We start from the raw sequence: 23,710 nt of genomic DNA, 5'->3' as shown, positions 1-23,710 counted from the left end.
TTAGTGTATTCATAATATACAAATTATTTCGTTCTAGAAATACCGGTTTAGACTAATGGCAATGTTCAATTTGACCTCATTTGAAAAAGGCCAGATTGGCGCCTATGCGATGCCACTCCACGTGACATCACAGGGACTTAGTTTTTACACGAGAGGATCAGAGTTTTACATCGTCTGAGGTTACCAATGCATGCATGAGGCACAGAGCTCAGGGAGACATGTCTTAATAATCACACAGTCTGTTTGATAAGGTATTAATAAACCTTATTTAAGCCAAGCGCTACCAGCTAGCATGGTACTCGGCTACCTGCTAGCATCCTGCGTCGTAATAGCGCTCAGAGCCTCGCCCCAAGGTCACCTCACTTGCGGCAGCGGGAACCAGAACGACGTCACGCGGAGTTTTTCCCGGCATTCATACTTACCCGTCGCGTTTTCGCGCGCTTGAAAATTTTCACTTTTAATTTAATCGCGAAAAATAGATATCGTCTTATAAAACTCTAAAAGCGTTAAATACGTACTTCAGGAGTATTAATATTTCGATTTAGGCAATAAAAAATAATAGGAAACCACCCTATTAGAGCATTACGCCTCCGTCGTATTTCTTCTTCTTCCCGGTATTTATTTTCCTGCGCAAAATGCTTAAATAAAGTCAGAAATATGTCGTGTTTGGTCTTATTCTTTTTTAAATTACGCGCACATTACTAATATTTCAATCCAATAAAGGTGTAATAACAATTGCCGAAAGTCATTGTTAGACACCTTTCGGGCTAGTAGATGACTCATGCAGCAGTTGACCTCGAGAAAGGGGGAAATTCGAAGCAGGTAGGTAGAAAAAGGTCAGTGGGTGAGAAAAGGGGGTGGGTGCGAGACACGTTTTTATTTTTCTCGCGTAACTTGATATTTTTTGAAGCTAAGGTTTTTGTAATACAATCCCTGCGCGAGCTGGGATCTTTATTTTGATTTCGGAGAAGAGGAAATCGTCAATAGTGGGTGAGGCGAATGCTGAATGGAGGGGAATAGCAGATCGTGGGAAATGCGCCAATGTCACTATCCCACGGCACTGAGTTCCTCCCTATGGTAGTTTCATCTCCTGGGGAAGATTCAAAATAAGTGCCTGTCATTATTAGCCACAAAGGACACACGGCAAACACCTCCTCTCATTTTATCAAAAGATGGATGCGGGAAAATGGTCAGTGGGGAGAAAGAGGGAAGGGTGAAACAAGATTCTATTATTTTCCGGTAACTTGATATTTTTTTCAAAGCTGAGGTCTTCGTAATACGATCCCTGCACGAGCCGGGACCTTTTTTTTGTTTTCGGGGAAGAGGAAATCGTTTGAGGGGGTGGGGCGAACGCTGAATGGATGGGGATAGCGGGTCGTGGGAAATGCGCCAATGTTGCTATCCCACGGAACTGAGGTTCTCCTGATATGGGACACCTGGGATTTTCTGATTTTTTTCATCCGATCAATTTCGGTTCCCCACGTCGAACTCTTTTCACCGCTCGAACCCGTGAATTTGATGTATTTCGTCAGCTTGCTTAAAACGGCGCTGCATGCACTAGACGACTAGAGTTCTCATTTTTCCGAGTCAACTACCAACGACGTGCGAGCGATAGTGTATGACGCGAAATTCATAGTATTCGAGGTATTCGAGACGGTACCTTTGGCATAACTATTCGAGATCTCGAATATCGAATACTTTCTATTATTCGAGGTATTCGAGTATTCGCGGATACTATTCGCATATCTCTAGTATTTACGTATTCATCCCTATTATCCCCATACGTATTAAGTATTACGTATTCATCCCATCCGTAGTCTATTATTTTAGATTGCTTTCCGAAATCATTTGGAGCTCTTTCTTTCCGACCGTGATCTTTTTTGCTGTGATAGCGTTAATAGCATGCATGCACATTAATAGCATGGGCTGTAATTAAAAAAGAGGCTGGCATAACAAAATCTTCTTCTGACCTCGCAATATCTCCAGGTGACTTCAACAAATTCTTTATTGAGACAGTTGAAAACATACCTTCAACTACCTCTTTTGACAAAGCTGAAGCCATATCTCTGCTAAATAAATATACAATACACAGAAGACATTTTAAGTGGAAATGGGTAACACCTTTTGAATATTTGAAGGAATAAAATCTCTAAAAAACTCTAACAGCAAAGACATTTATGGCCCCTCTAAAGGCATGTTTACATGATACATTAACACGTACGGGTTAATGTCTAAATGTATAAAAGCGAGAATGAACGCCAAAATGCACCGTGTAACCACCCAACTTGTGCGAATGCATGCACAGAAAATAGAACCTGTTCTAATTTGGTTCATGCATTTGTACATGTTCCGTTCCGGTCCACAAAAATCATTCAAGCAAACGTACATTAACTATAAGACACCGTCTCAGGCGTTATTTTGTGGAATTGCTTCATGTTAAATGAAATAAAATAACTGTTTTATTCCACACTTTATTTTAAATCGTATGACCCGGGTTTCAACATCTTGTGTTATCATCACCTGATGATAACACTAGATGTTGAAACCCGGGTCATACGATTTAAAATAAAGTGTGGAATAAAACATAGTTATTTTATTTCATTTGTACATTAACTCATACGTGTTAATGTATCGTGTTAACAGGCCTTAACATTCTCCTCAAGAGCTTAAATGAAACTATAACTGAGCCTCTCAGTATTATTATCAATACCTGTCTTCAATCTGGCATCTTTCCGCATCATCTCAAATATTCAAAAGTGACCCCAGTATACAAGAAAGGCCCCAAGGATGACCCCTGCTCATATCGCCCTATTTCAGTCACACTGGTCTTTGGTAAAATCTTTGAGGTGATTATTAAATCTCACAAGGGGAGACCACGAAACTTGCTCCGCCTTTTTCAATGCCGTATTTTTTATGGCCTTCGGAATGGTGAACACATCCCTGAACTAGTAGTGGTTCCGTTGAATGGGCCTTAGTTTGGCTGTAATTAATTAATTTTCATGCGGTACTTTTCACAAGCCGCCTATAGGTCCAAGATAACACGGCCTTCTACAAGCGGGTCTAATGGTTAGCGTTTACGGGTACCACCCGGGGGACCAGGGTTCGAGGCTTCGTGGTGCCTGTATATTTTGTTGTCTTCATTGTGATCATATGGCGTCAACTTTTTCATTAGTTTTTTATTACGACAAGCATAGTCATGAGACTATTTCTTATCATCATAATGGCGTTTAGGTATTTAAGCAGTGTCATTTCAAACATGGAGATACGACGACTACACTAGCAAGGGTTGGTGTGCGCCAAAATATTAATTTTTCATTGCTTCTACTAATCAACTTCCACATTAAAAATGAAAACCACTCTTGCGAGAGCACATGCCATTAAAGGCTCACGGCTATCAACAACATGCGTACAGACATAATTAATAAGAACACAAAACGATTATAAAATGCCATATTTCTCGAACACTTGTAATTCACTTTACTCCAAAGGGAGTTTACTTACACAGTACCTATGTGCTAAAAGAACCATTCCGAAATATAATTTCCATTGACAAATAGGATGAAATAAAAGTTGATGACCATGGACCGGGCGTGATGGCGTATAAAATACGTCAATCTTCGAAAACCAAGGACTTCAACATCGTACGTACATTCTGGGCTAGAATGGTCTCGCGCATTCCTACAATGTATGTACTTTGAGTTTTCAAAGTTCGAGGTATTGTAGCTAATTTTTTTAGATCAGCAAGAGGAACCCGTCACACGTGGCGTATAAATTATGCCGAGCGACCGGCCGTGTACCACCTGCGTACCTTTATATCTGTATTACCTATAAATGTACAAGATTTTACTAATTTCTACAAATAAAGATTAATTTTAACAAAAATGGAGTGTTATCATATATGCACATAACATGGGCAAAGTACGCCATTCACCCGGTTGTGTAGAAATAACAGTCGCGCCCGCTGAAGGGTCAAAAGCAACAATCACACCAAATGTGTCTTGTGCTCGCCGCTTCCCAAAATGTTCCGTAACCCATCCAATATAATAACAAGATGCCCACCAACCAACAAATGTCATTTCTTCCAAAAAAAAGCCAGTGTTCTGTTAACCTTTCGGTATGTTTTTGAGGAGAGTAGAAAGTGGAGCCTTCACTTCTCCGCGTTGGAAATGACACCGCTTAAATACCTAAACGCCATTATGATGATAAAGAAATAGTCTCATGTCTATGCTTGTCGTAATTAAAACTAATGAAAAAGTTGACGCCGAATGATCACAATGACGACAACAAAATATACAGGCATCACGAAGCCTCGAACCCTTGTCCCCCGGATGGTAGCCGTAAACGCTAACCATTACCCCACCTGACCCGCTTCTAGAGGGCTGTGTTATCTTGGACCTATACGTGGCTTGTGAAAAGTACCGCATAAAAATTAATTAATTACAGCCAAACTAAGGCCCATTCAACGGAACCACTACTAGTTCAGGGATGTGTTCACCATTCCGAAGGCCATAAAAAATACGGCATTGAAAAAGGCGGAGCAAGTTTCGTGGTCTCCCCTTGTCAGTTGTACAACCATTTAGAAAATAGTGTTTTTTTCAGTTCATTTCAATATGGTTTCCGTAAAGGTAAAACCACCACACAAGCCCTCCAATATATAACCAATACCATTCACAACTCTTATGAAGACCAATTATCTGTTGCCTTTACCCTTTGTGATCTCTCTAAGGCTTTCGATTGTGTCTCTCATTCAATATTACTGGAAAAATTGAAATACTATGGGGTCTCAGGAGTGGAGTTAACATTCTTTCAGTCATATCTTTCTCAGTGCCAACAGTGTGTTGAAATGAAGGGAGTGCAGTCCTCTTTCCTCCCTACTCAATTTGGTGTTCCCCAGGGGTCTGTCCTGGGTCCCATTTTGTTCATAGTAATGATCAATGACTTACCGCATTGTAATCCCTCTAATTGCATTCTCTACGCAGATGATACAACCTTAATGGATGTTTGTAAAAGTACTACCTCTGCTGTAGAAAGGGCAGAAAATCATCTAGCTATAGCTGATGATTGGTTTAGAGTAAATGGCTTTCTAGTAAACAAGGAAAGAACTCAAAAGCTTATCTGTAGCCTGAAGCCTACCTCAGGTAATCTTAAGCCTACTAAGTTAGTTGGGTTTTACCTCGATACTAAACTTAGCTGGAGCTATCACATCACTGAAGTAAACAAAAAGCTATCCAAAGCTCTCTTTATCCTAAGAAAGCTAAGCTTGATAATCCCTTCTGATTTCATGCATTATATATATATATATATATATATATATATATATATATATATATATATAACCCTTTTTCTCTTTCCATCCGTGGTCACAGAATATGTAATAATCCAGACTCCCTTAATAGGTTTCTGTCCAATTTACACCATGCTCTCAGGAGAAGGGGTTACCCGGAACCCCTCCTCCGGAATAAGATCCGAAAAAAATCATATGTCCCGAAAAAACTAGGCGGGGACAATTCGTCGCAGTTCCTTTCTCTCTGTACGACCTTTTTTCCGGGCGTGGACGTATTGCGTAGGACCCTAAAAGACCTTTTCCCCATCCTCTCAGACAACACGGCCACTTCCAGATTTTTCCCGCGATGACCTTCACTCGTTTTTAAAAGACCACCAAATCTGGCCAGCATCTTAAAAACAACCAAACCACTGCCCAAACAAAGTACCTATATTAAACCACAGCCCTCGCCCTGCAACCGTGCAAGATGCAAAACTTGTCACATCCTCATCACCGAACCCCTTCCCGATCAATTCCTTGCCTTCCCTCTCCCCTCTGTGTCGGAAATTTCTTGCACAACAAAAAACATTGTATATATACTGTTGTGCCAGAAATGCCCCGCTTTTTATATCGGCTTATCCACCACTCCCCTTTGCATCCGAATGAACGGGCATCGCTCTTCATGCAATAGCGTTTCTTCTGTTTCTGCTTCCCTTCCAGTCGCCGTTCATGCTTCCTCCCACAAAGCTCTGTTTGACCAATGCTATAAAGTGGGAATATTAGCCTCCCTCCCCCCGTCTACCACCCCCCTAGAACTGAAGGACTTGGAACAGGCATGCATATGGGCTTTCCGTGCGTTTTCTGGTCCAGGAATCAACCGCGCCCATTAGAAAGAACAACCAATCCCCGTCCACCGTTTTTCCTCCCTCCATCTTAGCCCTCTGCCCTGCACCCTTCCTTATGCCCTTTCCTCACTTTCCCTCCTCTTCTCACTTGAGAAAGATGGGCTGCGTCCCATCGAAAATTTGTAAAAACAACCTTTCCCCGTAAGTTCCTCACTTTTATTTTATTTTTCGTTTTTCTGTCAATTTCTAAGTTTTTTGTGTGCCCACCCCAGGATCTGTATTTCTGCTACAAAAGAAGGCCATCAGAATACTCACCAAATCCCTGTCTAGGGAACACTGTCGTCCAATTTTCATGAAATTGAAAATTTTAACTGTTTATAGCATGTATGTGTATAAAGCTCTGATATATGTGAAAGAAAATCTGGATGTCTTCCCTAAAAGATGTGAAACTCACAACTATAGCACAAGAAATAAGAACCTCTTATCATTAAACCCGTGTCGATTAGTAAAAACCAAATCTTCTCTTCCTAATGTAGGCATTAGGTTATTTAACCACCTACCAATTACAGCCAGAACAACCAGTTTGTCTACATTTAAGAGGGTGACTCACAGTTGGCTTGTCTTTTATCCTTTATATTCTGTCCATGAATTTTTTACACACAGTACTTATGGCATTTTATTTTGATGTAACCTATTTACCGTATAAGCTTGTGTAAGAGGCGCACACGTGTAAGAGGCGCACCCCTATTTTGAGGATCGAAGCTGTAAAGAAAAAATTTTGCGGCATTTTTTTAAATCCTATCATGCGGTGTTGCAGATGTATGCCTGGAATTTCGACAGTAATCGAAATTTCCTCTTTCAGTACTATTTGAAAGCGGAAATTTTGATAACTGCGGCGGTGATAGCGGCATAAGAGGGAGTAGAAAGAGTTCCGATCCTCTCTTCGCATACGCCATCGCTCTACGTTGCTTGTCCTACTCACGAACAATTTTGTTTAAAAGCTCTCGCAGAAGTATTGCAATAGAATTGCAGCCGTAGAAAATTTTAAGGCAAAACACGACAGGCACATAGCATGAACCTTCCCAAGAGATTGGACAACAATCGGGGAAATCTCAGCGCCGTAGGATAATAACCACGTCGTAGATTTAAGGCCCCTTGCACACACACCGATTTTGGACGGCGGGTAAAATATCGGCCGTCCACATTCCAATAGTGAACAATGGGAGAGCATTGGAGCTTGCACACATACCGACCACGCGCCGGCACCGGCAAAATGCCGGTTAGCTGCCGGCCATTGTCACTGTGGATCGCCGGCGCCGGCTAAAAAACATAGCAACTTATCGTTTGACCGGTAAAAATCTGGCGTGTGTGCAAGCATCGCTTCGACGGTAAAATATCGGCCGATATTTTACCGGCTTTCCAAAATCGGTGTGCGTGCAAGGGGCCTAACGGAACTACACTCGGCCCTCCATCAGCCAATGCCTCTGCCGTTTTTTTCCTTTCCGAGACTCCACAGGAAAATAGGAAAATTTCAAGTTACAGGGGAACAATTGAAACGTGTTTCATCCCTACCCCATCTCACCAACTGACCTTTTTCGGTCTACCAGGTTCAATTTTCCGAGTTTCTGGAGGTCAAATGCTAGGTGAGTCACCTTCTGAGCTCGGAGATATCTCGATATCTTTCAGCAATCGTAAGACACGCACGAGGTTCTAAAAAGAATTTGACCGAACGCGATGTATATCTGACAGCATTTAAGTTTTTTGAGCTCTAATTGATTGACACAAAGATTTATTGCTAAAACAAGGCTACTAAAATTCAACATAGTCCAAACAGCACAATTTCGGAAGAAACAAGCGTAGCATAAGCGCATTCAAACAAGACGAGACGGACTGGAAACTTCAGGCAACGCAAACTGCGTATATCACATTGCTGTGCCTTCGCCCCTTCGCATTAAAGGCAACGACGTCACATGCAAGATCGGACGTGTTCTTCCCTTGCTCCTTCGCTCATAGCCTCGTAGCTTGAAATACGGAGGGGAGGGAGCGCGCTCCTTCCCCTCGACCTCGCCTTCAGCGCTCTTCACTTATAAGCATTTCCGATTTCTTCTATCCACCATTTAGTCCAACAATGAACACACTCGTTCGAATTTTTTAAACCGCAGGTTTAGACACCAATATAATTTTCAGTTGCAAAAATCCTCATATTAGCGTCTGAAGATGATTTTTGAAAAATCAGGTGCTCAACGTAATGGAAATTGCTCGGCAAGACAGATGTTGACTAATAACCAGGTATGTCCTTCAAAACGACGCGTTTCTATACGTTTGATAAGCGATTACACTATGCAGTATAAATGCCGCGGGATGCCCACTCGTGGCAGTAAATTTAGCGCGCCCTCCGGAGCGAATCACCCCGCGCGATCTTTTCAATGTTCACCTCTGGGGTACCGACGTGACGGCGCGATGCTTGCAAGAAATTCAAACAGGAGCATTTTAAAAATACGTCACTAAGGGATAAACTCCCCTGCCTGCCGTTTGATTTTGACCCAGGGTTTCAGATGACTGACTCACGCTGAAAACCAAGGCCACTCAGTTCCCCTTGGACTTGCGACCGGTGAAGGGGAGGGGAGGAGATAAGAAGTTTGTGTAAGAGGCGCACCCCCATTTTCGGGTGCAATGTCTGGGAAAAAAGGTGCGCCTCTTACACAAGCTTATACGGTATTTGATTGTGTGTGATTTCTCTTGTATATTTTTGTACTACTTTTTCCTGATGAGGTCTCAGTATTTCTGAATACTATTGGCCAATAAAATTATCATTATTATTAATAATACTCCTACATCACGATAATATTCCTACTGCTACATGTAATGATAAATAATAATAATAATAAATTGTTTGTTTATTACTCCAAAAAAATATAAGTACAAAATAGAATTAATTACATAAAACGAAGTAACATTAGGTTGCCATTAAGGACAACCTATTTTTTGGCTACCATCATTACATAGGGTCATGCTGACATATAAACATTTAGGCACAGCATTTGAATTGAAGTACGTATGTACTATGGGGGAAAAATGTATCCCGACAAAGTTTGTGCCGCCACCATCGCTTCACAGGAGAATGGATTCCCTTTCTAACGGTATACAATCCTTGGAATGAGACGAGGGAAATTCAAATACGGTTTTATTTGAGCCACCAAGGTCGTGACGGTGAATTTGCCTGCCTCGAACCGAGGCTCAAATGCATTTCGTACTCCTCTCTAGAATGTTGGCGCATTCGATATCCTTAGGAATTGTGCCTTTCTTTTACCCGCTATCTCCCTCAAACCCTCCTTTCCGTTCCTTCTTCACTCCTACTGCGGCACTCGTAATACAATTCACTGAAAGCCGATCTCCAGTTTTCTCTCGAAAATTTACGGGATAAATATTCGCTAGACGTAATCTGCAAGGCAGCATTAGCGATGAGAGATTTTGAGCATCATGAATAACTCTAAATACACTGGTCAACAAAAAACTTCTTTCTATCCTAGAGATGTTGTTGGGGTAATCCTTTTCGTCCTGATTCCAAATCTGGGCTCAGATCTTTTTTTATCAAGTCTACTTTCTTTAGGACGACTGTACTAAATAAGTGTTCAAGGGTATTTAAGCAAATAAATCGTGATTTTAAAAAATGTGAAAAAAGTACTTTGATAGGATTTTCTCGTATATTTAGCATCTGGTAAGTCCCTATTCAGTGTCAATCAGTAATTTGCTAACATGTTGCTGAAATTTCCTAGGTGCTATTTTTCCAAATGTAAAATATGTTGGTCGAAACGCTCACTGTGTTCATCTCTAACAGCGCAGAGGTTTTGTGGAAAAAGACAGGGTTTGAGTCAAAATAATAAATTTTTAAATTCATATTGCAGCCCATATTTTGGTACGATTTAATTATATTAATCTAGCCACCAGATCATGGTAATTTTCAGCCAAGATATTTCATAAAACATATTCAGATACATTTCTAAATGCGTTCCACGCGTTTTTCTCCGTTGATCTAACTCACTGTTGAAATTCCGAGTCCTTCAATTCCTAATCTGCATATTCCTTATATGATCTTAGCCTCACTTAATCAAAGGACTTTTGTTTCAAATTAGTTAAACCGGCACCATTATTGCACATGGCTTCATCAAAATTTTAAAAAGTCCTTATTTAATATGCAGAGGTGGAAAAAGAATATTTTTTGGGTCGACCAAAGGCTGACAAAGGACGTTTTTGGATCCAAGGACGAGTTCTATGTTCCAAACAATTTTTTTCTGTCAGTGATATCCCATTCGCAGGTGAAGCAACAACATTTCGTATAGCCAAGCTGTAATCCAAGTAACATAGAAATTACTTTAAGTGGCCACAAATTTTCCATTTATATTTTTGGTAGTGATATTATCTAAAAGTAACCGCATATTCTCGTAAGATTCTTTCATTTCAGTTTCATGAGTTAACAGTATTGATGGGAGCTCATTTCCATTCTTTATGAGATTAGCCTTTAACATAACCTGGGAGAAATAAATGAACAAACGCTAATCATCTTTGTTTAATTCAAAATGAAGAGTATCCATAACACAGAGAACATCATTGCAAATAGCAAATCGTTTTTTGGAGAATAAACCAAATTAAATTCGTCATGGCGAGAGCGGGACATCTAAAGTTTCGTATTTGGATGCAACAATTTTCAACCCTTTAATCGTGATCCTAAGATTTCACCCTGCTTTTTGGATAACATATAAATCGTGCACTAGATAATTTAAATCCTCTTACATTATGAAATGAGGTCCAGCAGATTTACTCGGTCCAAAATTTGGGTCCTTCGAGTCTCCGAATCCTTCATTATCATGTTCTTGATTACTTTCTGAATCTTTGCTAAGATTAACATACTCCATTGGTTACAGCACTTTTAAATATTCGGAGTGAGGGAACGGTAGTATCGCTGATTCAAAGTTGTCTGGATATTTTACTGAGTGTTTTGACTTCGTTGTAATTCCTTTCATTTTTGAAATTGCAATATGATCTGCCAAATCATGGGGACGGCAAACTCCTTGTGACATTTTTTTGTCCAACCAGTAAGAAGCCCTACACTGGTGCCACACAACACATGGGGAGCCCATCCTTTATCTTGGCCACCCTACAGGCAGTCAAAATAAAGCTTATAACACTGTCTGGAAAAGGGAATAATTTTCCTCATTTGAGCCTTAAAAGTAATTTCACCGTATACATAACGAAAGTCATCAGGATGGTTCACGCACTATCTAAATAGCCTGGCCTGATTAAAGTTAGCCACTTATCAGCGATTAAATTGTAATAACCTGTAATTTCCTGCGATCAGAGAAAGCAAACGTCTTCACTCTTCTACACCTGGTCAAATGATGATGTGAAGTGGCAGCTGAGGCAGTATTGCCTTGAACAAAACGGTAGGATAGTACGATTTTAAACACATTTTGACAGACAGAATAGGAAGGCATAACATCGTAGGACAACATGTTTTTTCAGGAAAGTTTTATTTTCACTTTCTCATGCTATCACGATACATAAATGAATTAATTTACTACTTTCGTAAAAGAAATAAACAAATACTAAGCTGTCCTAAAGAAACTAGATGTGATAAAAAGAATCTATACCGGATTCGGAATAAGCGCGAAAAATACGTCTAAGATCACTCAACAGCGTCTCTAGAACAAAATCTATGTTGACCGGTCATGCCTAAACAATTATCACTTTAAAAAGTTTTAGTGCGTCAATTGCAACTGAAAATTTCTTCAATGATATGCACATGATTGCTACAAATTTAATTGACGACACATATTTTTTTGGGGTAAATTACATCAATCGTAAAACAAAACTAACATTTTATTTTTTCCTATCCAGAGGCAAAAAAATTATTTTCTGCAGTTTGATACCTCACTTTTTATCAATGTATTTGAAAACAAATTTTTAAAATTAAAACAATGCATGAAATTTTGCTGCCAAATTACCTACTTTTGAAAATATTTAAGAGTTAAATAAAATATCTAAATTAATGTAGCAAAAATGAAAGACAAAAAAATATACTCCAATGAATTCTCACTTCACTTGGGACAATATCTCTCCTTTTATTAGATTCTAAATCTCAGCAGCACCTTGATGTATTATAATATGTCAGCATCAACATATCAGGTTGTTCATCTACGTCCTAATCGGTTACATCTCAGGTGGAGGTCTTCTCCGATTGTTCAATGCCTCATTACCCACCCTGTTGCGTTTCTTTGAGTAGCATACGGTACTTCAATTTTTATTCACCCTTCGCTATGTTTCTGCTACTGTTAAGCCTGCCCCCAACAAGCTGACTACTTTTCCCTCTTTCGCCTGCCGACAAAGGTATCTTCAATTAAGATAGGAAAATATCCTTCTCGATCGAAAGGAAAACGCGTTCTGGCAATGTGCACGGCAGTCCTTCCAGAAAAGCTAAAACTTTTCAAACCAACTGCATTCAAATGCGTGACCCGCCGAATATTCTCATTGACTGTCTTGTTTACCTTAAGAGAAAGCTTGCTATGGCCCTAGTGATTTAAGTCGTTTCGTTGAGATAGGCGAAGGAAAATTCAGAGGAGCGTTCCCAATGTGCGCTTATGATGCCGTCGAATGCGTCTCTATTCTACGGATTTCATCGCCAGTCATGCTTTGGGTTGCGGGAGACTCAGGTCGCGTATTTGGACAGCGAAGGCAGGAAATGGTTTGCCTTGTTTGAATTTCCCTCACTGACCAAAGAATAGCAACCCACTGGAAAGGAAACCCACTCACCCGCGGAGCGATAGTGGCGGCGCAAACTTTGTCGGGATACTTTTTTCCCCCATAGTACATGTAATACATGGAATTATATCATAGAAAGAAATCCTTCATACTTTGCATTCTGAACAGCCAAGACTGTATATTTTTCATAATTACATTATTATTTTTTGCTTTCAGACATGAATCAGGTAATAAGTTGTACACTTTTGGGCCTATAAACAAGAAACAACGTTTATACAACGTAAGATTTGGCCTTGGTAAAGTAATATGTGGTCTTCTTAGGGTGAAGGAAGGACGGTTGCATAATAATAACCCCGTATTTCCACTTCTCATGATTTACCGAACCAGGTGGTAAACTAGATGAATTGCGTTACATGCTCAAGTATTTTCCCATCCACTTGTATCTGAAGTCGCACATTTCTCGCTCGCGATGCTTTACAAAACCGCATTACCTTGGTGGTCTTGTGATTAATCCTCATCCCATACTCCTCGCATTGGTCGGCTAACGCATATACAAGAGCCTGAAGTCCCCTCGCAGACTGGGTAGTGAGCTCCTGATCATCTGCGAACCTCAATGATTTGAACATCGTTCCTCCCACTTTCACTCCAGCTTCCAACTCATCCCATGCTTCTCTTACCATCTCCTCAGTGTATGCATTTAAGAGCAGCGGTGATAAAGGACAGCCTTGCCTCACACCTCGGCCCATGCTTGCCCACTCAGATTCTCCGTCCGCTACCCTCAATTGCGCAGTCTGGGCCACATAAAGATTACGAATAAGTCATCGATCCCTCCAATCTACGCATATTTTCTTCAAAATCCATGAAACAGACATACACGTCCTGGTCATATTCAGCAAAGGCAGTAATGTGCCCTTTAACTTCTAGATTACATAAGTCATTGATATAAATTAGGAAAAGAATAGGTCCCAAGGCAGATCCTGGGGAACCCCTCTTGTTATCACTTTATAATCACTATATACATTATCAATTTTTACACACTGCATTGGTGTACAAAGATAGCTCTTGAACCATTTTAGTGGAGTTCCTCGAATACCAGCTCCATGAAGCTTATACATTAAAGTGCCATGGTCAATTGTATCAAAAGCTTTAGTAATGTCAATAAACAGACTGGCAGTATGTTTGTTTTTATTGATAGATTCATAAATATGAGTTAAGTATTTCTCTAAAGCATCCTCCGTTCCCTTTCCACATAAAAATCCAAGTTGGTTTTTACTGAGGAAGTGGTTTTTTTTTTGTAGAAATTTGAGCAAGGTTTTCCAGTATTTTAGAAAATATTGACAGCAGTGAAATAGGCCTATAATTCTGGATTAATAACTTGTCACCCTTTTTATAAAGGGGTTTGATTATAGCTTTTTTAGAACTTATGGAAAAACACTATTTGTAATTCTTAAATTATAAATATACACCAGAATAGGTGCTAACGCATCAATGATTAAATTTAAAAGTTTGCTTGTGATTTCATCAAAGCCAGGTGATTTATTCTTGGGAAGGGATTTCACTAGCTTAATTATGTGCAGCTTAAAAGACAATGGAAGCAAAAAAGAAATCGGTTACTGGAAGTATTCCCCAAATACTTTGATTTTACTTTACATCTGGTTTCACCCATCAATGATAACACAGCTGGCAAAACTCATCAATTTAAGGTGTTTGAAATGTATGTTGTTAGCATATTGAATGCCCTCCATGGGTTGAAGACTGAATGATCCTAATTTCCCCTTGACCATGCATGCTTTCCTCTTTGTGCTGTTCATAGATTCAAGGTTCATGGTCATAGGTTCCTTGCCATTAGTTTAAAGAGCATGGTATTAAAATAGTGAAGTAAAAATATTTTCATAGTCATTCATTTATGTGGCATATTTTTATTTCAGTGAGGAGCATTCTAAGACTAACATAACGTGGAACAAAAATCAAAGCATAACATTCAACCAGGTGCGGAGGTGGCATTATTTGCCGGATAAATCCATTGGCTCCCTGGACGATAAAATAACAAACCTGAACACAATGTCTCTTGTAAGTACTCATCTGGCGAGTTGCTCTTGGATTGGTTGGCTGGGTGCCCCTGGTGATTGCACCTCCCTCTTTCATTGAATCTGCTGTTCCCCCCCCCCCCCCCCCACCACAGTACTTATGTACACAAAAGTTTGGAAAAGAACCATCCGAAACTCAAACTAAAAAATATGACATTAACCTTGTTGTAGTCAATTGCCGTAGCTTAAAAAATAGTGTGCCAAAATGGAGCATGTTTTTCAGAACTCAGACATGGTCATGGAGACAGAGAGCTGGCTTACGGAAGATAAAAGCGATTGCGAAATTTTTCCTCCAGGATATAAAATTTAAAGATGCGATCGAAGCAATAGAACAGGTGGGGGAGTTGTTATAGCAGTTAAATCACATTACAAAGTTCCGCACAAAGCAGGATTTTACGAAGTTTTCGATTATACAAAGTGATATGTATTGCGGTCCCGGCGAAAAGCCTTAGTAAATACTACATGGTGCTATTTGATTATACGAAATGTTTTGAATTTACGAATCTTGGATCAGTCCCCAGGAGCGAAAGGCATCAGTTTATACAAACTATGGTGAAATATTTGTCAATAAAACTAGTTACCCCGGCGTAAGTAGCTAAAAAAATCAGCGCTTCCAACTGTGGTTCATCAAGTGTGAAATCGTAAATGATAGTGCAACTTTGGAGAGAAAGGGTTCGCCTAAAACCTCACAGTGGGAATTTAGGGGAAGTAGGAGTTCAGTAAAAATATCGCGACTGACATAATGCTCCTATTTACGTGCCTATTCGTAAACATCGCATCGACAATACTTCATAGATTAACATGGCCGGAAGGTCGCGCAGGGTATTTCGTACACTCCTAATTAACCCTTTGTACTGCTGTGAATGTACCTGGTACGTTCGCAAGACAGGCTGCTGTGAACGTACTTCGAAGACTACTTGACTACTTTTCACCGAAGCACTTCGAAGGTTCCCTAATCCGGGACCCTATCCTCGACGAGCTCACCCTCGTTGGCCCCTCTCTTCGACCCTCCGAGGGGGCCTTCTCCCCAAAAGTGACCGCTCTGACTGCATTTGGAAAATCTATCAATCAATGCCATCATCAAAAAATAATTGTTTGTATCGCACTCCTGCCAATCAGGCATTCAAGTACGACTCTGAACCGTGTTTCTGCGATGAGAAATAACGATTTTGTTAACTTTGCTAAAATGGCCAAGCTAATAAAATTGTTGTTTTTCATCACAGAAACACGGTTCAAAGACGTACTTTATTTCCTCCACTACAATCGCAAATTGCTGGAAATCGGGCGCATTCCCTTTGATAGCGCATCATGAGGATGTTCTCGAGGTTGGTAATTGATACAACTAGCCTACTAGTAATTCTACTGCTATAATATCAAGGCTACGGTTGATTCGTTACGTTATATCTTCAGGAAGCTGCAGCAGATAAAATCGCGGAGGATATTAGGGGCTTAAAAGATTATTATTATTATTATAGTATTCTACCGATTAAGGTAGGTTTCCATGGAGTACTCAGGAAGTGATCTGGGAGCCCCCCTTTCCTTCCAGCACTGCCTTCTTTAATTCACTGTAAGGCCTACTCTCTTTCAATTTATCTAAAAATCCTATTCTTTTCCTTCCCCACCCTCGTTTCCCCAACATTCTACCCTCTAACACCATTTTCAGCATCCCCTCACCGCTAAGCACTAACTCCATCCATACCTTCTGTCTCCTGCGTATCTCATCTAAAAGCTGCCTCTCCTCGCCAACCATATCCAGCACTTCGTCGTTCCTTTTCCTCTCCGTCCATTTCACCCTCTCCATTCTTCTCCATACCCACATCTCGAATGCCTCCAATCTTCTCTCGTCTTCTTTCCTCAGTGTCCACGTTTCCGCACCATAGAGAGCTACACTCCAAATCAAACTCTTCACCAGCCTTTTCTTTTAAATCTTACACAACGATCCTCTCAGAAGCTCCTTCCTGTTCATGAACGCCTCCTTCGCTAATGCTATTCTCTTCCTGATGTCCTTACTACTGCATCCATTTTCCTCTAACGTACTGCCTAAATAGTTGATTGCTCAACCTGCTCAAGTTTTTCACCACCCACCTTTATCTTGAGTCTCACATTCCTCACTCGTGATGCTTTACAAAACGGCATAACCTTAGTTTTCTTGTGATTAACTCTCATACCATACTCCTCGCAACGTTCGTATAACGCACACACTAGAGCCTGAAGCCCCCTCGCTGACTGGCTGATCAACGCTTGGTCATCCGCGAATCTCACTGATTTGAACATCATTCCTCCCACTTTTGTCCCAGCTTCTAACTCATCCCACGCTTCCCTTACCACCTCTTCAGCGTACACATTAAAGAGCAGCGGCGATAGAGGACAGCCTTGCCTCACACCTCGGCCAATGTTTGCCCACCCAGATTCTCCGTCCGCTATCCTCACTTGCGCAGTCTGGGCCATGTACAGATTACGAATCAGTCGTCTATCCCTCCAATCTACACACATTCTCTTGAGAATATCCATTTACTTCACCCAGTTCACCCTATCAAACGCTTTTTCAAAATCCACGAAACACGCATATACGTCCTGGTCATATTCTAGCCTCCTCTACCCCCCACGAGGGACCTCATTATTGACATTGCATCACGAGTTGACTTCCCTTTTCTGAAACCAAACTGATCTTCGCCCAAATATTCATTTGCCCTCGCCTCCATTCGTCTGTTCAATATCCTTAGTACCACTTTCGCCGCATGCGATATTAGGCTGATAGTCCTATAATCTCCACATTCCACAGCTTTCTTCTTTCTCGGAAGCGGAATCAAAACCATCTTCACGAAATCTTCCGGCCAACATCCCTCCTCGTAGATCCTGCGCACTAGTTCGAAAAACCTTTTCTTACCTTCCTTCCCTAGATTCTTCAGAAGCTCACACGGGATATTGTCCACGCCTACTGCTTTCCTAGCCTTCATATCACGAAGTGCTCTCTCAGTTTCCGAATCTAGTATCTCCGGTCCAAGATTATCCTCCTCCACTGCACTTTCCTCCTCTAGAGTCAATCTCTCTGGTCTGGTCATTCCGTCATACAGGTCCTCCACGTATTCCTTCCACCTACCTTGTACGTCTTCTCGCTCGGTTAGCATCCTCCCATCTTTAGCCTTAATTTTAGACATGGCTTGTCCTCTTTTGCCGCCCGATAGCGACTTAACTTTGGCGCCTTCTTCTCCATCCTTCTGGAACTTTTCCATTTCCTCACATTGTGTTTTCCACCAAGCCTCCCTTGACCTCTTAGTTTCACGTCGTAATTGATTATTCAATTCCCTATACATTCTTTTGCTCTGTTCTGTGTCCACGTTCTTCCACTTCCTTCTCTCCTCCATTTCTATTACCATTGCCTCCGTTATCCACGGCTTCTTTATCCTTCTACTATCAGGGTAACCTATTGACTTCTCCGCTGCTTTGACTATTCCCGTTTTAATATTATCCCATCTTTCCTCTACTGTCTTAGTACTTTCAATCTCCCGTATACTAATGTCCACTAGTTCCTGATATTCTCTCCTCATACTCCCCTTCAGGGCTTCTACGTTCCATTTCCTCACCTTCCTAACTTTCATAAGTCTTTTGAATCTTACGTTGCATTTCATGAGCACTAGATTGTGGTCCGAATCCGCATCCGCTGCAGGGAAGCTGCACGAGTTTTTCACACTATTCCTAAACCTCTGTCTTACCATAATGTAGTCTATTTGATATCTCCCCGCATCTCCTGGACTTTTCCACGTATACCAAAGCCCTTTATGATGATTGAACCACGTGTTTGTGATGAATAATTTGTGTCTCCTACAAAATTCTGCTGCTTTCTCTCCCCTGTCGTTCCGTATTCCTAGACCAAAATCTCCTATTTCGTTTCCATCCCTCCCTTCCCCGACTGAGGCGTTCCAGTCCCCCATCACTACCAGATTTTTCTTACCAGGTGTGTCTCTAATTATTTCCTTGAGCTGTTCGTACACCTCATCTACTTCTTCCTCCCTATGATTGCTAGTGGGCATGTAAACTTGGACCACTACAAGGTTGGTGGGCCGCGCCTCAATTTCTACCACCAGAATCCTATCGCTTACCTGGTCTTTACCTACCACACGCTTACCCATCTTCACGTTTAATACTAAAGCTACCCCTCGCTGGCTTTCTTCCCCACCACTATATATAACCCTATACCCATCGCTCCAATAGTCCCCCCCATTCCTCTACCTCACCTCGCATAATCCTAAGATGTATATCCTCCCTTTATCCATTTTCCTTTTCATATTTTCTAGTTTCCCCACCCTCATCGTAGTCCTCACATTCCACGTCCCTACATTTACAGCCGACTTCTTCTTCTCCATCTTCTTGGTCTTCTTTTCTTCCTTCTTCATTGCTGCTGCTGCTGATGATGATGATGATAAGTCTCTGCAAGGATTTCGCATGTTGGCGACCCCGAGGGCCTTGCCAACCTCGCTGCCGTGCCCGACACCCGCCCTTTGCGGATGGGTCCTGGGCGATGAGATTCCGAGGCTCATTTGGTTGTACTCCATGTTTTCAGGGAAGAGATAGTTGTTAGCTTTTCCCACTTCCATTCCATCAGTGTTTTTCACGTGACACCATCACGTGGACTACCTTTCGTTTGGCTCCTACCCTTCTACCTATCTGGCATGGGTGGCCCTACCGGAAATAATTTAGAATTAATCCCGCCAGTGTAGCTTTAGGGGTCATAGGAACGCGCAAGCCTTTCTACCGCGACAAGGTTGTAGCCCAAGGGAAAGGGCTTAAAAGATGATTTTGAAAAATTCTTGGAAAAAGCAGGAAGAGCACTGCCCGCTACATCAAACGATTATATTGCCCTTGACGATGATCTCCGGGCTTGCGACAATGGGACGCAGGTACCTGCGTCGGAAGAAGCAGCGGCCGGGACTAGTCAAAATAGCAGTGACCACGAAGATGAAAGGGAGGTAATTTCAGCAAATAAAAAAGAAGTACACGCTGTTCTTCAAACATTAAGATATCTAGATCTGGCTAACGAGTTAGGTCCCCAATTTCATTCCCATTTATGCAAGTGAGAAACCATGGTGGAAGGGCAAAAAGGAAAAAATAACAGATTTTTAGTAATATCTTTTTGTGTATATAATAGCCTTCCTGAATAAACAACTTAAATATCTTAAGTATTGGGCTCTATTTACCACTAACTTATTTTTCAGGCTACTCGTAATGAAGACGCACTTTTAACTCTAACCATGAACTTTCTTTTTTGACAATGAGCCTCGGTATAATTGCCAAGAGAATTAAAGAACCTGGATAGCGTAGTGGTCTGTGCAGTGCCCCGGAAAGCCAAAGGTTCGTGGTTCGATTCCCGGTCCAGGGGAATTTATTCACATGGCAATTCTTGTATATGAACTTTCTTCTCTCGTGTCTCCCCGTTCTCCCATGCCGAGAGATCTTTCTTTCCAAAGCCTTTGTTTACTTCCTCCGGCGGCCTTCTGCTGATCTTGCTGACACCCACCTTAAGCATCCCAAACCCCTCCTTCCCCACTATTTCCCATTCACTCCCTCCCTAAGGTGACAGAGCTTGAGTGCGCCGCAAAAAAATACGGCCCCCAAAAGTAGACTGAGGCAGAGCGGAAGGCCATTTCCCCACCCTTCCTTGTCCTGCCCCCTTCACCACTCGTCATGCTGACCACACTTCTTCCCTCAGGCAGTCCCCATCCCACTCTTATTCACCCCACCCACTGGGAACGTTCCCCGACTGTGGAGAAGGGCATGGTTCATCTTTACCTGCAACAGGGGTAAGTTATTAACCGGAGAGAGGCTGAAGAAGTATCTTCCACAATCAGGAAAATGGTGCCACGCTTATAAATGTCTCTCTTCTTCTAAGCTGACTTTTCAATTGAAATTATTTTCTTTACTCTTTCCACACTATATTATGCGTGTGTGAACGCAAGTTGGTTAAATGCTGGTTAGAAAAAGAAGAAGGCGAAGCAGCAACGAAGTGGGATAGGAGGAAAGAAAACAGAAAATAAAGCATTAGAAGAGGAGACGGCCGTTATTGTTGAATTATATTCGTCAGAATTAATTCTAAGGAAAGTGTTATAGATTCATTCCGTAATTTGTTGTATATTATGAGATTTTAAATCTTATTTAAGTTATGCTTTATACTATATAGTGCGTAGTGAATTAGCCATTGGCTCACATTGTATTGTTACGGACAGATTGAATAATCTATATAAATATTTTGCTAGAATTAAGTAAAATGTGCGAAACTACCTTAATAAAAATCTGAAGGTCACAATGATTTTAATGTTTTGGTAAGAGTTCTTTGTCCCAGTTTGAAAGAGATCACTTATGTTCATCGTTGAACCAAAGTTCTTCCCATATCAATATAAAATATCAGGCTAACGGCTAGTTAGATATAACTATAGCAAATAAATTTACAAACGTCGGGAGATACTACATATCACAAAAAATAACACGTTCTCTCTCTTATTTCATAAGTTTCATTTCAACAATCCAGTCACATTTCTGCAAGTTATTCGTCCACAATTTAATTGAAGTAAAATAGTTCTAATTTACGGTATAGCCTCAGATTGGATCATGTCCTTTGTCAAAATCAGAAAACAATAATTGCTAAGACTAATGCAGCGAAAAGTGTATCTCCATCCCAAATCACCACAAGTGTGTCTCAATTGAGGCTCAAGTCTCAAGATTAGGTCCTCGATTTTCTTCACCTACATCAATGATTTGTCAACACATCTGAATCAAGGGCAACTAGTAGTGTATGTTGTTGATATCAACCTAATTGTCACTAATATTCGCTTTTATTCGCATTAAATAGAGCAGTAGAAAAATGCAAGCCACACTATTGATGAAATGATTAGTTGGACGAACGCATTTGAACCTTCTACGCAGCAAGAAACAAAGCTTGACGACGCTGGAATGCAAATTTTAATTCATAAGCAGCTCACAATATGCACATTCGTTGAAAATCATTGCAATTAACACAAGATCTTTTCCCTACACATTCTCTATTTCCTTCCAACAGATTATTCGCCCTTGAAGATTCATTTTTCACTTGCACTTACTTTACCACTCATCAGATGTCGCCAGTGTCTAACCATGGTAAGTGTGAATGCACGTTGGTTCTGACGTCATCTTACGCTGGTTGAGAATAATTGTAGTGTGAACGGGGAGAACGGGGGGAAGTTTTGCAACGCAGAGCTGTGAAGGGAATTGGAGCCCTTCACAGCTCTGCATTGCAAAAACAAATGAAAGGCAAAAAGCGTTGGCTCCTAAAAATCGGCCTGGAAGCATATCATCTTATGATTTCGAGCCAAACGCACAATACATATGTTGTTTTGTGCATTTTTACACAATTTCATTTCTTAAAATATTCTTCTTAACTATAAATAGCATTTGAAGTTAATATGGTGACCATAATGTCAATAATCATGCATGTAATGATGGCCCTTGCCTATGCATTATTATGATCTTTAAATTTTATTTCCTAACTCGGAATACTCGAGAAATAGCTAATTACATACACTCAGTAAACATGAGTAACGTGGAATGTTATCAGGAATATTTATTCCTCTCTTGTTTTAACAGCTTGTGACCTTTCTAAAGCTTTTGATTGTGTTTCCCATCCACTACTCCTTAGAAAATTACAATATTATGGTATCAATAATACTGAATTAAAACTCATGGAGTCCTACTTAACAAACCGCTCGCAATGTGTCAAGTGAATAATTCACTGTCTGCCCCTATTAACGTAACACATGGTGTACCACAAGGATCAGTCCTCGGTCCTCTTTTATTTTTAATTTTGATAAATGATCTCCCACACCATCTTCCTTGCACGTCAGTCTTATATGCTGACGGCACTACTCTCATACATGATCTAAATGACCCCACCTATCCTTCGGATGTTATCCTTTCAGTGACTGAAGAATGGTTCTCAGCAAACAGGCTTGCCCTTAACACAAATAAAACCCAACAAATGGTGTTCTCCTTAAGCCCTACTCTGTACCACACTAGAAATTTAAAGCTACTGGGCTTTGACCTTGATTGCAGACTAATATGGGATTGTCATACATCCTCTACGACTGCTAAGTTATCAAAAGCCATATTCCTCCTTAGAAAACTGAAAACACTCATTCCTGCGGAACATCTTCGAGCAGTTTACTTTGCCATTTTTCACTGCCACCTCTCCTATGGCATTGAGGTTTGGGGCCATTCTTCCTCATCTAAAGAGTTATTCATTCTACAGAAAAGAGCCATTAGGATTATTACCAATTCTAACGTAAGGGAACACTGCAAACCACTATTCAGGCAGCAAGGGATTATGACATTGTACGGTATATATATATTTAAATGCTTAATAAATGTAAAAGTGAATATTGACAGCCATAAAACTGGTGCACCATTACAACACAAGGCTCAAAAATAATCTGTTACAGCCCCACTGTAGGCTGTCAACTACAAAAAATTCTTTTGACCATGTTAAACTTTGCATGTTCAACCACTTACCTCAAGAGGCAAGAAATTGTACTTTAAGAAAGTTTAAAGGTGTTCTTCACTCATGGATAGTGACTCAAGCTTTTTATTCACTCAATGAATTTCTGGAGAGCAATACTCAAAATTTTATATTCTAGATTTAGTTTTTCTTTCACGAAGACTATTACATTGTATTATGTTTAATGTTGAATAAATTATGATTATGATTATTATGATTAATGATAACTGTTTTTCAA

At 40.7% G+C, this 23,710-nt stretch overlaps 1 protein-coding gene across 7 annotated transcripts in view; it reads left to right on the top strand.

The window, feature by feature from the left end:
- Positions 1-23,710, top strand: part of LOC124158072 (protein croquemort-like) — a 239,836-nt gene that overhangs the window by 123,197 nt on the left and 92,929 nt on the right. For all 7 annotated transcript variants that reach the window (XM_046533248.1, XM_046533247.1, XM_046533245.1 and 4 more), the window contains exon 4: positions 14,793-14,934. In XM_046533248.1, coding sequence (XP_046389204.1) covers positions 14,793-14,934 — 142 coding nt within the window. The remainder of the gene's footprint in view (positions 1-14,792; positions 14,935-23,710) is intronic.

Source organism: Ischnura elegans, chromosome 4 (genome assembly GCF_921293095.1).
Source record: "Ischnura elegans chromosome 4, ioIscEleg1.1, whole genome shotgun sequence".
NCBI lineage: Eukaryota > Metazoa > Arthropoda > Insecta > Odonata > Coenagrionidae > Ischnura > Ischnura elegans.
This window is presented reverse-complemented; position numbering and strand designations above follow the sequence as displayed.